Genomic DNA, 16,996 nt, shown 5'->3' on the forward strand with positions numbered 1-16,996 from the left:
GTCCCCTTTTGCGACCTCTAAGCCAAGAAAGCCAGATTCACTTAACAACCCTGTGACTAACTTAAGAAGGGCAGTGATTCACTTAATAACTGTGGCAAGGCAGGTACCATGGGGGCAAAACTCAACGCCTGTCTCGGTTAGCAACAGAAATGTTGGGCCCCATTGTGGCCATAAATTGAGGACTTCTTGTCAATAGAGCCTCAAGTCATGTGTCGCTCTCAGCCTCACTACCTTCCTGTTTTGTTCCAACTTCATGGTGGTTTTATAAAGCTAACTTCCGTGAGGACTTGCCCCTTCTGATCCAACCGGTTCATAGAAACAGAGGGCTGCCAGGGGACCTCAGAGGTCTTCTATTCCAACCCCCTGCTCAGGCAGGAAACCCGGTACCATTCCAGACAAATGGCTATCCAGTCTCTTCGTCAAAACCTCCAAGGATGGAGCACCTACAACTTCTGGTGGCAAGTCGTTCCACTGATTAATTGTTCTCACTCTCAGGAAACCCTTCCTTAAGGTTGTGAGAATTCAACCCATGTCCACATCAAACCAATCCCTTTATCTGGCTCTAAAGCTATCTAGAAGTCTCAGCAATTGCACCGCGATTAATCCAGATGTATCAGTATCGTTAATATTAATATTCGCCCAGCTTAATAGCTCTACCAAATGGCCATTTTTTTTGCTTCTCTTATCTTCAAAGAGGGTTTCACTGCAGCGGTCATCCTGCCCTCTTTAGTGGCCATGTTCGCTTTTTTATTCCCCCGCCGTTCGCCAGAGTTGCTGCAGCTTTTTCCCAATTTTTATGATTTTATGATTGCCAGGCAATACAGCACACGCCCTGGGGTGTGAAGGAAGGAAGGAAGGAAGGAAGGAAGCTGCCCCTCCCTTCAAGATTTGGGTTGGTGTTTTTTGTTTTTTGTTTTGCAACCTCCTGGGGTTTGCCGAGGGCCAAATTGGATCTTGGCGCTAAGCCCACGTCCTCCCTTTGCGACGTTGGAAACACGTCAGTGGTTGCGTCGGCCGTCCACACCATCCACGGGACTTACAACATATTCCCTAGCTTCCACGGCATAGGTGGGTCTGCCTAATCGCCTCTTCATGTGTTCTTTGTCAAAGTATAAAGACTGAGACTGTTGCTGAATCAGCAAAAAAGAAAATACAGGTGTTAAAAAGAAAGGAGGAGGAAGAGGAGGAGCAGAAGGAAGAACGGAAAAATGAAATAAAAGAGATCTATTAGATTTATTCCTCCTACAGCAATAATGGTTACCTCTAGCTCAGGGGTCTCCAACCTTGGCAACTTTTAAGACTTGCGGACTTCAACTCCCAGAATTCCTCAGCCTGGCTGAGGAATTCTGGGAGTTGAAGTCCGCAAGTCTTAAAAGTTGCCAAGGTTGGAGACCCCTGCTCTAGCTGGAGCGTGATGAAAACAACTAAACAAACAAGGATAATTTGAACTGCAAGACGATTAACTAGGAATCGCCTACTGTAAGAAGGTGGCCAGATTACGAACCGACACAGGTAGTCCTCGGTCTTATGACCAGGAATCAGGACACCCAGGGCTACGCCATACAGTTGTTAAATGAGCCATGCCTACTGCAGACAGTGGGTTGACTTAATGACCATGGATTTCCCTTAATGGCGGTGGGAGTTCGTGTAATGACCGTGGCATTGGCCGAACAACCATCACCCAAAAAATAAATAAATCGGGTCATAAAATTGGGTTGGTCGCGGGATGATTCACTTAGTGACTGTACTTCTTGGGCTCAATTAGGGTCATAAATCGAGGACTGCCTGTATCAGCCCTCCAGGTCTCAGAAAAGAGCTGAGAAAGAAAGAAGGGACACAGAGATACCCCCTCCCCATTAAGCATTTAAGATGAGAAGCACTTAAGATGAGGAGTTATCTACTTTGGATGCAAATTCAGAGCAGAAATCTTGATAATCCTGAATCCAAGGATGAGTAGGCAGGACAGAGAAAACAGCTATCCCAGGGGGAAAAAAAACACCTAGCTAAAACATTAACTAACTAACTAACTACTAAATTACTAAACGGTCACTAACCCTGATTCCGTGCAATGCTTCTAATCTACTATACTGGATGTTTGAACACAGCAAGGACAAACGTAATCATACTGTAGATTTGATCCACAAACTATAATCGAAGAACGGCATTGCATTAAACTGCATTTTGTAAATTTCCCCACGTTGGCTTAGTTAGATGACTTTAGAAAACCCACTTGGCTGGCTGTCATCACAAAAGGACCGAAATGCTCAATTTTGTGAATTTTCAAGATTGTTTCCCTGGCTTGAGTTCTCTCTTATGAGGGGTTGAATGTCTTATTCCAAGCCAGAAAACTGAATAATTAATTCAGTCACAGGAAAATCCAAAGTGTCCCCCACCCACAATTAATAATAATAATTTAACACCCCTCGTGTTAAGAAAACTAGCCTGGTAGTTTGCTCCCTGACAGGCTAACGTTTTAGAGGCGGGGAGTTTTCTTGGAGTTTTGGAAAGATTGTTTGACGCTGAATTATAATCCATTCCATTTAAAAGTGGCAGTTTTCAATATCCTGCCCTACGAAACACCAGCTAGTTGTTTAATCCCAAATAAATGAAATCCACATTAAATTTTCCAGCTTGGGTGGGGTTTCAGCGGGTGTGAACATCCTAACACGACAAACAGCCTTTGCTCCACACCGTTTATTTCACTTTTCTTTCTAAATATGCCAAGCACCTTCCGGGTTTCTTCTGCAGGGAAAAATAATCACACGCTATTAATCTGCAAGCAAACCGGGGCTGAAATAATACTAAAATAAAAATCAACATCCCAAAAAGCTGAAAAAAGGAAGAAATTAATTTTTATTTTTTTTTAGGCATTTGCAGCAGGCAGATTGGAAAAAGTATTAATCTGGACAATCGCAGTGTGATTGTGCACCCACAACGCACAACATCGAGAAAAGAATCAAAAGTAAAACATGGCAAATGATTAAAAATACATTTTCCGGATGCAAAACAGGTAAGATAATTATATGGGAAGGGAAGGAGTCAATAACATCCACCAGAATGGAAACCACAAAGATTCAAATGGAAGGTCACTGAACAACAATTTGTGACAAATTGTAATGGCCACTAAATGAACGGTCATAAATCCAGGACTACTGTGACTCTAGAGACACTGCTCAGATTTGACTGTTTTGATAGCCAAACAGAGTAACAGAGAAACAGAATTGGAGATCTTCTTGTTCTGTCCCCTCCAGGCCTCAGCCACGCGAGCTGGCTAAACGAGCCAGTAATTGAGTTCACGGCTGCTATCAGTCCTGGCAGGGAATCTGCAGCTGCCTGCCAAAGTCTTCCTTTTATCTTGGGGTTGCCAGGCAACCAGGAGGTCAGTAGTCCAGGCCGAATGTTCAGCTCAATTGTCCAAGAGTCGAAGAGTTCAGCTCAATTTTTGCTCATCACGGAGCAGAAGAGCAGCCAGGGCTGCTTTTATACTCTGTGGGGTGTGGCTCCGTGACTCAGCACTTCCTAGGCCTGCCCCGCCCCTGCTTCTGTTGTTCCCGCCTCTCCTGTCTACGAAACCTAGGGTCCAGCCAGGCCTGATTGCCATCAGCCGGGTCTGGAGGCGTGGCCTGGGGGGGTGGAAAGAGTCAGGGGACGGAGGCCTCATTATCTCCTCCATCTGGCCTGCCTCTGGCTCCTGGAGCTGAGCCAGGGAAGCCGGTGCTCCAGGGTAAGTCCTGATGGCCCTTCCCCCTCACTTTCCGAGTCACTTTCTGGCAGGGGGCCCTGCTCGGGGGGTTCAGACCCAACACTTCTAGTCCAATCTCCCATTCATTAATATGTCAAGAAAATCGCCCTTCAGATTTAATTTTATTCTTGTCCTGGGATGTGACATGTTGCAGATGAAGAGTTTGCAGGATAGAAGGATCCGATTTGTTTTTGTTTTTTTTCCCTTCCGGTCCCGCACCCCCCCCAAAAAATAAAGTATTGTTTTGGTAAATCAAGACAGTCCTGACTTTTAATCCTAGCTTGCAAAACCCAGGGTGCCATTCCCCAAGGTTGGGAATTAGACTTCCTGCAGCATTTGGATACCCATGGTTGAAAAAAGCCAGGATAGAATATACAATCCTAGGGTTGGAAGGGACCTTGGAGGTCTTCTAGTCCAACCCCCTGCTCAAGCAGGAGTCCTTACACCATTCCAGACAACTGGCTCTCCAATCTGTTTTTAAAAACCTCCAGTAATGGTGCGGAGCACCCACAACTTCTCGAGGCAAGCTGTTCCACTGATGAATTGTTTTCACGTCAGGAAATTCCTCCTTAGTTCTAGGTTGTTTCTCTCCTCGCTTAATTTCCATCAGTTGCTTCTTGTCCTGCCTTCGGGTGTTTTGGAAAATAAGTGGACCCCACTCTTCTTAGTGGCAGCCCCTCAAATATTAGAACACTGCTATCATTTTACTCCAGACTCTAGAAAGAGTGCAGAGAAGAGCAACAAAGATGATTAGGGGACTGGAGGCTAAAACATATGAAGAACGGTTGCAAGAACTGGGTATGTCTAGTTTAATAAAAAGAAGGACTAGGGGAGACATGATAGCAGTGTTCCAATATCTCAGGGGTTGCCCCAAAGAAGAGGGAGTCAAACTATTCTCCAAAGCACCTGAGGGTAGGACAAGAAGCAATGGGTGGAAACTCATCAAGGAGAGAAGCAACTTAGAACTAAGGAGAAATTTCCTGACAGTTAGAACAATTAATAAGTGGAATGACTTGCCTGCAGAAGTTGTGAATCCTCCAACACTGGAAATTTTTAAGTAAATGTTGGATAACCATCTGTCTGAAGTGGTGTAGGGTTTCCTGCCTGGGCAGGGGGTTGGACTAGAAGGCCTCCAAGGTCCCTTCCAACTCTGTTGTTGTTGTTGTTGTTATTACTTCACCCCTGGTCCTTCTTTTCATCAAACTAGTCATGTTCAGTTCCTGCAAACGTTCCTCATACGTTTTAGCCTCCAGCTCCCTCATCACCTTGGTTGCTCTTCTCAGCGCTCTTTCCAGAGTCTCAACATCTGTTTTAAAATCGTGGTGACCACCACTGGACACAGGAGTCCGGCCGCGGCTTCACCAGCGCGGTGTAAAGGAGTCCTATCATTTCCCGTGTATACAAAAGGTCTGTGTGACTTTTTTTTGGGTGGTTTCACCATGGGGGGTTTTTGACTCCGTGTCGAATTCTAATTCTCAGCGTCTCCATCGCCAAGCTACAGGTCTGACATACATACACACACTATGGCCCTCTACAAGGGAGGGAGGGAGGAAATAGGTGGACGTAACCCTCGGTTTCCCCAAACGTTACAACAGAACGTGCAATGGAAGAGGAGAGAAAAGCCGACAGACACAACCCAACAGAACTTACCCCTCGCTTTAGGCTCCTGAAGCAGTGGATTTTGGGTTTGGAGGTCATGAACTCGTTGAAGCGATGGGAGAGGGGTTCCTTTGGCTGCTTGGGGGATTGAGGGCCATTTGGAAGAGCAGAAGGCGAGGCAGAGGAAGGGGGTAGAGGAGGAGGCTGATAGGGGGGTGTTAAAAGGGACATAAGCTACGTATAAGAGATGGAGAAGTGATAGAATTAAAAAAGAAAACAAAACAACAACAACACAATGAAATCAAAAGGTTAAAAAACCAAACCTTGGAACCAAATAAATCAGAGCGCACACACACACACAAAAAAGCCGAACAAATTTACAAGCACCAAAACAAAACAAAAATTAAAACCAAAACTGATAAGGGAGGGGGGGAAATAACCCAAAAAAACCTGCTGAAATCAAATTTCGGAAGAATTCCTCCCAAGAGAAAAGCCACGAACATAGGCAAAAAGAGAGCAAAAATTAAAAAAAATTAAAAATCGCTGACGTCATGGGGCTTTTTTTTTTAAATCAGGAAAGCGAAGTAGAAGCTAGCTGGGTGGGTGGGAGTGGGGGGGAGAGAGAGAAAGAAAACGAGAGGAGGGGAAAGTTCGGCGTCTTGAAGAAAGGTTTCCCCCCCCCCCGAAGGAAAGCATGATCAAAAAGCAGTTTTGCAGTTTTAAGTGGTTAAGATGCTGGGGTGGGTCGCCGTGCATGTTGCATGCAGAAGGAGAAGCGAAGGTGGAACCAGAAAGAGAGTTTTTTCCCAACCTCCACTCCCAATTAGGGTGTTAAATAAATGGGAAGGGATATTTGTAGGTCGGGATTGAATTGTGAGGTCTATGATACTCACTCAGCTTGGCGGTTTTCTTTACCCAACTAGATAACGTCATCAGTGCTTATGAGTGTGGCTTGTTCTCTGTTTACATACAGAAGCTTTGAGCTTCGTTGTTTGCCTGCAGACGTTTCTTGACCCAGCTAGGTAACACCATCAGTGCTAGTGAGTTTGGCTTTCTCCCTGTTTATATAGAGTAGCTCCTAGCTTGGTTGATTGCTTGCAGAGGTTTCATGACCCAGCTAGGGGGCATCAGGTTACAATGCAGCATTGCAGGCTAACTCACTGCTCACTGCCAGGAATTTAATTCTGACCGGCTTCCATCTTTCCAAGGTCGATAAAATGAGGATCCAGATTGTTGGGAGGGCAATATGCTGACTCTCTCAACTGCTTCGGGACGGCTGTAAAAGCACTATAAAGTGGTATATAAGTCTAAGTGCTATTGAGATCAACTGTGTTAAAATGTAGCCCTGGGTAGAAGCTAGCTCCTTTCTAGCACTGATGGTGTTACCAAGTTGGGTCATGAAATGTCTGCAAGAACACAACCAACATTAGACAGGGAAAGAGTCATATTGGTAGCACTGATGATGTTACCTAGTTGGGTCATGAAAGCTCCTGAAGGTCTCCATCCCCAGATGAGTGAATGTCAACTCCCGAAATTCTCCAGTGAATATGCCATTGCTGAAAATTCTGGGATTTGGAAGAGATGGACTTCAGACAGCAGACTTCAGTTCCCAGATTTTTTCCAACCAACATTTGGCCTTTTTGAGAATTCTGGGAACGTTCTACGAATTCTCTTTGCCTATTTCATTGCGGCCGAGAATTACAAGATTGGAATATCTCCCTGTATTGTTTCAAGAAAAACCACTGGTGGACATCGAAGGACGAGATGCAACCACAAACATCCCTAAAGTGAAGGTCAAGTGACAGGTGTGAGAACCAATTGTCCAGACTCATCCTACACCCAACCCGTAGGCTATAATCACGTAGAAGGCAGAGAGAAACCTACATCTGTGGAAGTGGTGTCTACCCAACACAAGATGAAGAGCCCAGGAGCATGCCTTGTTCATGCTTTGATCATGCCGGTGGTGAGAAGGAGAAGTTGATGCACGTGACGGGTGTTAGAAGCCTGCTCATCCCAAACATTTGCTACCCTGCCCCAAAACGCTTGCCGAGAAGTACCCATAGATGCTGTCTCAACCAGCAAATGAGACACGAAAGCTGGGCTAAACTTCAAAAGAGTGGGTGGTCTTTTCACTTTTCCCATATCTCCATACCGTTTTCAGGTGTCACGGACAAAAGAAAAGCCACCCGTTGGGTTGAAGGACCCATTGTTGTGGTCCATCAGCTTTCTGGCTTCCTCCTTTGCAAAGGTGCCCAAAAACTGATACGGACAGCGGAGCAAATGTTTAGCCGAAAGACTGATCGGTCATGCAGGTTGAGGGAATAAATCATGTTTCCTATCGTTGGACTGGGAAGGATGAAACTTCTAATGAAGATGCTTAGGTCTTCCAGCCCAAATTAACAATGGAGAAATTGGATTTCTGCTTCCCTAATGATTGAATTAGCTGGAGAGGGTTGAGCAATGGAACCAGAGAAGCAACTGAGGCAGGCATGGAAAAAACAAAACAAAAGAAGAAGAAGAAGAAGAAGGGACAGCAATTATTTAGAATCGAGCAGGAAAGTCTGGAAAAAAAAAATACAGGAAGTCCTTGACTTACGACAGTTTATTTAGTGACTGTTGGAAGTTACAACAGCACTGGAAAAGGGACTGATGACTGTTTTCCACACTTTTTGACCACTGCATCATCAACATCATGTGATAAAAATTCAGAGGCTGGCAACTGACTTGTACTTACGACAGTTACAGCGTCCCGGGGTCACATGATCCCCTTTTGCGACCTTCTGACAAGCCAGATTCACTTAACAACCATATGATTAAGTTCACAAACGCAACGATTCACTTAACAACGGTGGCAAGAAATTTGATAAAATGGGGCCAAGACTCACTTAACAAATGTCACACTTTAGCAACAGAAATTTGGGGGCTTGATTTTGGTCGTAAGTCGAGGACTTGCTGTAACCACCATGGCGAAGATAACAACTGAAACAGAGCCAAAACTAACTTTAAACCAATTCAAATCAATTCGGCATTAAAAGCTAAGCATAAATCATAATGAAAAGAACCATAATTTCAAAAGAAAATGCATCGAAGAAACTTAAAAAAGGAAAAAACCAAACAAACTTTGCCAATGAAAAGAAAAAAACTGTTACATTAAATTTCAAACAGGACCATCAGCTATTAGTTCTTAGAAACTAATTTCTATTTAAAATAAAAAAAGAAGAAGAAGAGAGAAAGAGAGAGAAAAAGAGAAGAAAAAAAAACACACTTCACTGCTGGGATTTCAAAGAAAAAAACTCACAAGTAGCAAAACTACTGTACAAAAAAGTGTGAACTACTAGGCCAAAGTGTGCACAGGAGGGGGAAAAAAGTAATACATACCTTGTTTTTTTTGATGAACGGCCATAATTTGCCCTTGGACTTGCTCGAAAATCTGGATTCCGATTTGCTCTCTTTGGAATTTGAGAGACTCGATTCGGAAACGGCTCTCTTGATCGGCTGAGTGAAGTCTTCAAAGTCAACGTCTCCCGGGGGTTCAAAGCCGGATTTGAAGGCATCGATCACGAGCTGAGAATCCTGGTTGGGACACACAACGGCAGAAAACAGGGTCACAAACTGAGGATCGTGGACCGCAAGAACTTTTGAGGAACGTGAACCATCTACTACTGGCTGTACATCGCCCTGAGTCCTTCGGGAGAAGGGCGGTATAAAAATTTAATAAAATAAAAAAAAAAAATACTATCTACTAAGGAAATGTCTGGAGCGGTGGTGAAATCCTTCGCGGGTTGCCACTGGTTTGCTGTGCATATATGCGCAGCGCGCTCCAAACACACGCTGCACACACGTGTATTCCCAGTGTGCACCAAAAGCACGCTTCATGTGGAAAAAGGAGCTGTTTGAAGGTAAGTAGAACAGCAAGGGGCGGGGGAACAACTCTGCCACGCAATTTAGATTCACTAGAAAGTAGGATTTCCTACTTTCTAGCGACTCTAAATTGCGCGGCACAGCTGATCATCGGAAATACACTTCAGTATTTTTTTTATTACCAGTTTGTCCGAACCGGTAACTTTTATTACTACCGGATCTCCTGAACCGGTACGAACCGGTAGCATTTCACCCCTGGTCTGGAGAGTCCCATTCAATCCAGGTTATGGTTGACTTGAAGGTGCTTTTTCAAAAGGCATCTGGACTTCCTTGCTTTCTTTTTCCTTGAAGATGTTTCGCTTCTCGTCTAAGAAGCTTCTTCAGTTCCCAAAGCAGGTTTTGGGACTATCAGCTAAGAAAAATGTCCCAGGATTCTGTCAAGTGGGGGAAAATCGGGAAACCCAGGCAGTTCAAATGAATCTAAAGGTTTATTGCAAGATTAAGCTCTCGGCCAGAATCTGAAATACAGGTACCCAGTCCTTGACCTACGACCACAATGGAGCCCCAATCTTTCGGTGGCGAAGCAAAACACTGACTAACTTGAGTTTTGCCCCGTTTTGCGCACTTTCTCGCCATGGTGCTTATTGCTGGATTGCTGTGCTTGTTTTAAATCAGTAATTTGGTTGTTAAGTGAATCCTGCTTGTCTTGTCAGAAGATTGCGAAAGAGGATCATGTGACCCTGGGATGCTACAACTGCCATAAGTACATGCCAGTTGCCAAGCCTCTGAATTTTGGTCACGTGACTATGGGGATGCTGCAAAGGTCGTAAGTGTGAAACCCGGTCGTCCGTCCCCTTTTTTCAGTACCTTGTAACTTCTAACAAATGGGCATAAGTAGAGGACCGCCTCTAAAGCCAGTTTTCATTCCTTTCTAAATCACTAACTGCTCTCCACCTTGAAAGAAGCAATGCTCACCATGTTTCCAACTCAGTAACTCTTCCAAAAGTTTTCAGGAAGGGGCAGGACATGGAAAAGGAAATTAAGAACGGAATAGCTCCGAACCGGAGGGACAAAGAAAGCAGAGGAAGCCACATATCCTGTATGTTCTACCTCCTCTTTTTCCAATTTTATTTGACATTTTTTTGTCTTTTTTGAACCCTTGGCTTTATCTTCTCTAAGCCACGCCACATCCCCTGCCCTGAGTTCTTCTAGCATCCTATTGCTGCAGTGGAAGTGGATAGGAAACAGGAAATGAGATCTATCCAGAGCAAATCCACGGCTTTCTCAGCTTTCTGAGAATTTGTGCGGTTTAAATTTGTCATCTCAATCCTGCCCATCTGCCCTTGGATAGGCGTCACGGGGGTGGCCACCTCTGGCTTGCAGGAAATGACATGCAAGCAGTCCTCCACTTACGTCCAATATAATAAAGAGCAGAACTTCCACTGCTAAGCAAAATGGTCATTAAGTGAATTGCATTTGATTGTATGGATTTTTGGGGGAGCCACTGCTGTTAAGCGAAGCACTACGGTTTTAAGTTACTGTTGCTAAGTGATTCACTGCAGTTGTTAAGTGAACCTGGTTTCCTTCGTTAACTCTGTTTATTAGAAGCTGGCTGACAAGGTCTTGAAAGGTGATTACACGACCCTGGGATATCGTAACCGTCATAAATGTGAGCCTGCTGCCGAATTTTGATCCTGTGGCTGTGGGGATGCTGCGATGGTCACAAGTGCGAGGACCAGTTGTAAGTCACCTTCTCCAGTGCCCGTGTAACTGAACAGTCCCTAAACTTATGGTTGTAAGTAGAGGACACCCTGTACATGAAAGGAAACAACGGAGGCACTTCGTTAAGCATAAAAAGTTTGCAAAGAAGGAGCCAAATCCAACTTGGTTTGAAAGCAAACATGGTTTACACCTGATCATCATCTTTTAATGACCCCATAATTCCTTGCGGGGTGGAGTCTGGGCAACTGAATGGAGCTGAGTGTTTGAATGGCCGGATGCCCTTCCAGGTTGCCAATGCAGAGTTTTGTTCGGTGGATATATTCTCATCGTGCCCAGAGAGAGAAATATCTGCCTCTCCCTAGGATCGAACCCACAGCATCCTGATTGAGAGGCGAGAACTCCACCTCTAGGCCACCGCCCCACTCTATGGTTTATGCCTGATGAACAGGGTTAAATATCTCCTTCTCCGAAACCCGGGTTTTTGATTCTGGGTCTTGAAGGACCCCGCCCACTTACGTGCTTTGGGTCAATGGAATCCACTGCCTTGGTGATCTCATCCAGGCACTTCCCGATGATGGGCGTCACCTGGCGATCCACCTCGGCAAACGTTTTCATGGATTCCCCTATTCTGATGATCCGTCTCTCTTCCATGTCCTGGATTTTCTGGAAAGAGGAAAGAGCCAGAGGTTAAAAATCTTCCAGGGATCTTCCCCGTCCTTGTAGCAACCTAGAAACAGTCACACCTTCTAGGAGAAAACCCGAAAGGTGAGTGGGTCAACTCCAACACCAAAATGGGACTGACCGAGAAGTGACGGGGAAGGTAAAGTTATTCACAAACGTAACTCCAAAAGACCTATAAAATTGTAAATTGTAAGCTGCCCAGTATCATTCACTGAGATGGGCTGCTACAGAAATTGAATAAATTTAAAATAAATAAAATAAACGGAATACCTCCCAAAACACTCCAATTAGAACCCAGCTCAGAGCTAATGTATATAAACCAGGGATCCAGCCACGTTCACCAACACTGATGGTGTTACCTAGTTGGGTCACGAAATGTCTGTAAGGAGACCACCAAGCTCAGAGTTACTGTCTATAAACAGGGAGCAAACCCCACCCTCACTAGCACTGATAAGGTTACCTAGTTGGGTCATGAAACGTCAAATGGGTCTCCTCTGTAAGGAGACCACCAAGCTCAGAGTTACTGTCTATAAACAGGGAGCAAACCCCACCCTCACTAGCACTGATAAGGTTACCTAGTTGGGTCATGAAACGTCAAATGGGTCTCCTCTGTAAGGAGACCACCAAGCTCAGAGTTACTGTCTATAAACAGGGAGCAAACCCCACACTCACTAGCACTGATAAGGTTACCTAGTTGGGTCAAGAAACGTCGGCAAGGCCAATAAAGGAAAATATTTGTAGCTCAGGGTTGAAATGAAGGGACCTTGGTAGGCTCTCTGAGCTGGGTTGCTTTCCAGCACTGATAATGTTACCCGGTCAGGTAATAAAACATCCACAAGAAAACAATCCAGCTCAGAGAGCATCAAGTTCTCCATAACCAAAGTAACACAACTCTATCCATTTATCTGGGTGAAGAGGGAGTACACACACACACACACACTCCACCAAAGCTTTGGGCCAGCGGTGAAATCCTCAGTGAGTTGCTACTGGTTTGCTTGCCCATGCATGCACGGTGCACACCAGACGCACACTGCGTGTGTGTGCATGGATGGTGCGTGCCAAACACATACTGTGTGCATGCACATGATCGGTGCATGCCAGACACACACTATGTGCATGCTGCATGTCCATGCGCAGTTTGAAGGTAAGTAGAACAGTGAGGGAGTGGGGAACAGCTCTGCCGCACAATTTAGATTCGCTAGAAAGCAGGATTTCCTGCTTTCTAGTGAATTTAAATCACGTGGCACAGCTGATCATTGGAAATACCGATTTGGACCAACCAGTAGCGTTTTTTTTACTACCGTTTCACCGAACCGGTAGATTTTATCACTACCGGTTCACATGAACCTGTGCGAACCGGTAGGATTTTACTTTTTTTTTTTTATTGCTTTGGGCCCAAGGATGTATCACAAACATCGCTCACGTTTTTCCTCCCATTTCTCCAGGAAGATATTGTTGAGGTGCTCCGCTGACTTTTACTCCCAATGCAGCGACCGATAAAACCCAGCACATCCCAGTTCCTGCGTTTCCTAATTTCCTTCTGCAACTGGTCGGTGAAAGGCCGAGAACAATTCCCGGAAACACCCACACCCCCCCCACGCAGGGAAGAATATTTTTCAAAATTAGAAGCTGCTGGCTCCAAATTCTTCTTGTGACAGGTTTGGGAATTTTCCATTCCACTTTTGGTCACAGAGGGAAACGGCTGCAATGAGTCGTTAGGAGGCAATGAAGATGACCAAAAACAGAAGAATATAGAAACCGGGGTAGGAGATATCAGATTATTACACGTATTTGTTTGTTTATGACATTTGAAAGTTCCAGCGTGTGTGTTCCTCCCGTGCTTTGGAGACACAACTGCAGGAAAATCCTCCACTTACGAACGCAATTGAGCCCTGTTGCTAAGCAAGACGGTTGTTAAGCGACTGTTGCCCCATTTTACGACTTGCCACCGTTGTTAAGCGAATCGTTGCATTTGTTAAGTTAGCACCAGGGTTGTTTAAGCAAACCTGGCTTCCCCGTTGTCAGAACGGGATCAGATGACTCCTTTTGCGACGCTGCAAAGTCATTTAACAAATGTCTTACTTAACAACAGAAATTTGGGTCCTCCATTCTGGTCGTACGTCGAGGACTAGCTGTATTTACGACGGCTACAGTGTCCTGTAAGTCAGTTTCCGACAAGCAAAGTTGATGGGGGAAGCCAGATTCACTAAACAACCTTTGACAATGGTCACACAACGAATCCTTGGCTTGGGAAATCAAAGGCAGAGCCCTCGATTGGTTCAACCTGGCACCGGGTTGCCCCATCCGTGTTGTGTCTCTCCAGCTGCAGAGCGGCAAGTGACAACGGCTTGACAAACAATGATGTCAACACAACGACAGCTCTGGAGTCTTTCAGACAACAGGCAGCTGTGTGGCTCCCGAGTCTGAATTCCAGCCAGAGTTCATTCATTCAAAACTAGCTGAAGATCAGGGAGGAGCAGGGTTGCTTCAGACCGATCATTCCTGAACTCTTCATTTAGTGACGGTTCCAAGTTACAACGGCACTAGAAAGAAAGTGACTTATGTCCATTTTTCACACCTACGACCGTTGCAGCATCCGCGTGATCAAAATTTGGATCGTTGGCCACCGACTCGCGTTTATGACGGTTGCAATTATCCTGGGGGCGGGAGGGGGGAAACTTTTTTTTTTTAATTTGCATTTATATCCCGCCCTTCTCCGAAGACTCAGGGCGGCTTACATTGTGTAAGGCAATAGTCTCATCCATTTGTATATTATATACAAAGTCAACTTATTGCCCCCACAACAATCTGGGTCCTCATTTTACCTACCTTATAAAGGATGGAAGGCTGAGTCAACCTTGGGCCTGGTGGGACTCGAACCTGCAGTAATTGTAATTGCAGGCAGCTGTGTTAATAACAGACTGCATTAGCCTGTTGAGCCACAGCAAGGCCCTTGACCCGCTTTTGCGACCTCCTTGACCAACAATGGGGGAGCCGCGATTTAACAACCGTTGTCGTTATCAACTTTAACAACTGCAGGGGTTCACTTAACCACCGTGGCAGGGAAGGTTGTAAAACGGAGCAAGATTCACTTAACAACCGCCTGGCTGAGCCACAGAACTGCTGGGCCAAACAGTGGCCGTAGAGTCCAGGAATATGTTGTTTGCTGCAAAAAATAATTCGGAGACCCAAATGGCGAGAGGTTGCAAAGGAGGAGCCTCACCTGGAAAATATTGGGGATATGCGTGTGGTAGTGTTCCCGTTGCTCGTGGTTGAATTTCTGTAACGTGGACAGATACTCTCCCTTGCTGTCTTCGGCCATCTGGTGACGGAGCTGGGCTTGCTGGCGCGCCTGGAGGAGGAGGAAGAGGAGGAGGAGGAGAGATAGAAAAATGTGACAAGCTCTCCACGAACTGGACACTTGGCGGATGCTTCCGCAGAGATTTTGCACCCCTATCTTGCAAAACGAGGGAGGGATTGCAAAAGACCCCCGAAAGAAGCAGAAAGAGGCTAAGGAAAAAGGGGAAGAGAGTCAGTTCGGTGGAGAGGTTAAGATGCTGGACTAGGAACCAGGAGGCTGGGAGTTCTAGTGCCGTCTTACAGGTGAAAGCTGGCTGGGTGACTTTGGGCCAATCGCTAGGAGACGGTGAGTTATAGTCCCATCTTAGCCATGAAAGCTAGCTGGGGCAACTTTGGGTCGTTTATCAGGAGATGGTGAATTCTAGTCCCATCTTAGCCATGAAAGTTAGCTGGGCAACTTTGGGTCGTTCACCAGGAGATGGTGAGTTCTAGTCTTGTCTTAGCTTGAACGCCAGCTGGGTGACTTTGGGCCAATCACCAGGAGACAGTGAGTTCTAGTTCTGCTTTAGGCATGAATGCCGTCTGGACGACCTCTGGGCCAGACACCATAAGGTGGGACTAGAACTCACCAGGAGACAGTGAGTTCTAGTCCTGCTTTAGCCATAAAAGCCAGCTGGGTGACTTTGGGCCAATCACTAGGAGATGGTGAGTTCTAGTCCCATCTTGGCCATGAAAGCCAGCTGGGTAACTTTGGGCCAATCACCAGGAGACTGCAAGTTCTACTCCTGCTTTAGGCATTGAATCTGGTCGCTTGACTTTGAGCCAATCACCAGGTGATGGTGAGTTCTAGTCCTGCTTTAGATGTGAAAGCCGGCCAGATGACTTTGGGCCAGTCTCTCCCTGCCTCCCTCCCTCTCTTTCTCCCTGACCCACCTCGCAGGGTTATTGTTGTGGTGAAAAGAGGAGCAGAAAGGATGATTAATACGTTCACTACTTTGAATTACGGGCAGGATTGGAAAAAACCCCCACAGTTTAATGGGCAGAAGGGCATCTTGGCCCGCTTTAAAAGCAGGAATTGGTTAAATTATTTCCTGCTGGCTATTGGCGCTGTCTTTGCATAAATATTTTCCATCAACAATCCCTTTTGTAAGTCAGCTCCTCCGCCCACCTCTGCCTTTTAGCAAGATTTTCACCGTCTGGCGTTCCTTCCTCAACCCACTTGGTTCTGTTGACTCTCACAGCCTCCCTCTCATCTGCTTCGCATCAAATGCCTTTTTATCCCCACCGCCCTGGAACTTGGCTTGCAGCCCCAGATGTTGCAGCCTGCTTTTGGGAAGGACCTGGGCTCCGGGGAGGAATGCCAAGGGTGAAGAAGGCACCTCTGCACGCGTGCAGAATGCATTCCTCTGCAGTTCCGAAGAATCCCCCTTTTGTTTAAAAATAAAATAAAATAAATAAAACGGTGGGGCATTCTCCAGCGAAGGGGAGAGCTGGGTCTTCTGGCAGTCCTTATTTGGTGAGATTTTGGAGAAAGGGAGGGCTTGAAAATCGGTCGGCTTTCCTCCAGCAGCCTTCCCTGACTGCTTAAGGTTGCATTCAATACCAAGGGAGGCAGGGAAGAAGGGAGGGAGGGAGGGAGAAGAGGAAGAAGAGGAGGCGAAAAAGTGGAATAAAAAGAGGAGGAAGAGGATGGGTGGAGGAGGAGGAGGAAGAGAAGAGAAGAAAGGAGGAAGAGGAGGAAAAGGAAGAGGGGGAGGATGGGAGGAGAAGGAGAGAAGAAAGAAGAGGAAGAGGGAGGAGGTGAAGGAGAGGAAGAGGAGGATGGATGGAGGAGGAGGAGGAGGAAGAAAGAAGAGAAAGAGAAGGGGAGAAAAGAGGAAGAGGAAGAAGAGGAAGAGGAGGATGGGTGGTGGAGGAGAGAAGAAAGAAGAGAAAAGAGGGGAAGAAAAGAGGAATAAGAAGAGGAGGAGGAGGAAGAAGAGAAGAAAGGAGGAAGAGGAGGAAAAGGAAGAGGAAGAAGAGGAGGATGGGAGGAGAAGAAGAAAGAAGAGGAAGAGGGAGGAGAGGAAGAAGGAGGATGGGTGGAGGAGG

General features: G+C 45.9%; 1 protein-coding gene across 17 annotated transcripts in view; it reads right to left on the reverse strand.

Annotated features, from left to right (window-relative positions):
* Nucleotides 1–16,996, reverse strand: part of FNBP1 (formin binding protein 1) — a 78,294-nt gene that overhangs the window by 16,859 nt on the left and 44,439 nt on the right. For 6 of the 17 annotated variants that reach the window (XM_058159033.1, XM_058159030.1, XM_058159031.1 and 3 more), the window contains exons 7-10: nucleotides 14,829–14,957; nucleotides 11,441–11,587; nucleotides 8,720–8,914; nucleotides 5,393–5,575 (exon numbers count right to left, since the gene is read on the reverse strand). In XM_058159033.1, the coding sequence (XP_058015016.1) occupies nucleotides 5,393–5,575; nucleotides 8,720–8,914; nucleotides 11,441–11,587; nucleotides 14,829–14,957 (654 nt within the window). Of the gene's footprint in view, nucleotides 1–1,040; nucleotides 1,131–5,392; nucleotides 5,576–8,719; nucleotides 8,915–11,440; nucleotides 11,588–14,828; nucleotides 14,958–16,996 lie in introns of all 17 variants that reach the window. The other 11 variants (XM_058159037.1, XM_058159036.1, XM_058159042.1 and 8 more) reach the window with 4 other exon arrangements.

Source organism: Ahaetulla prasina, chromosome 16, assembly GCF_028640845.1.
Source record: "Ahaetulla prasina isolate Xishuangbanna chromosome 16, ASM2864084v1, whole genome shotgun sequence".
NCBI classification, from domain to species: Eukaryota; Metazoa; Chordata; class Lepidosauria; order Squamata; family Colubridae; genus Ahaetulla; species Ahaetulla prasina.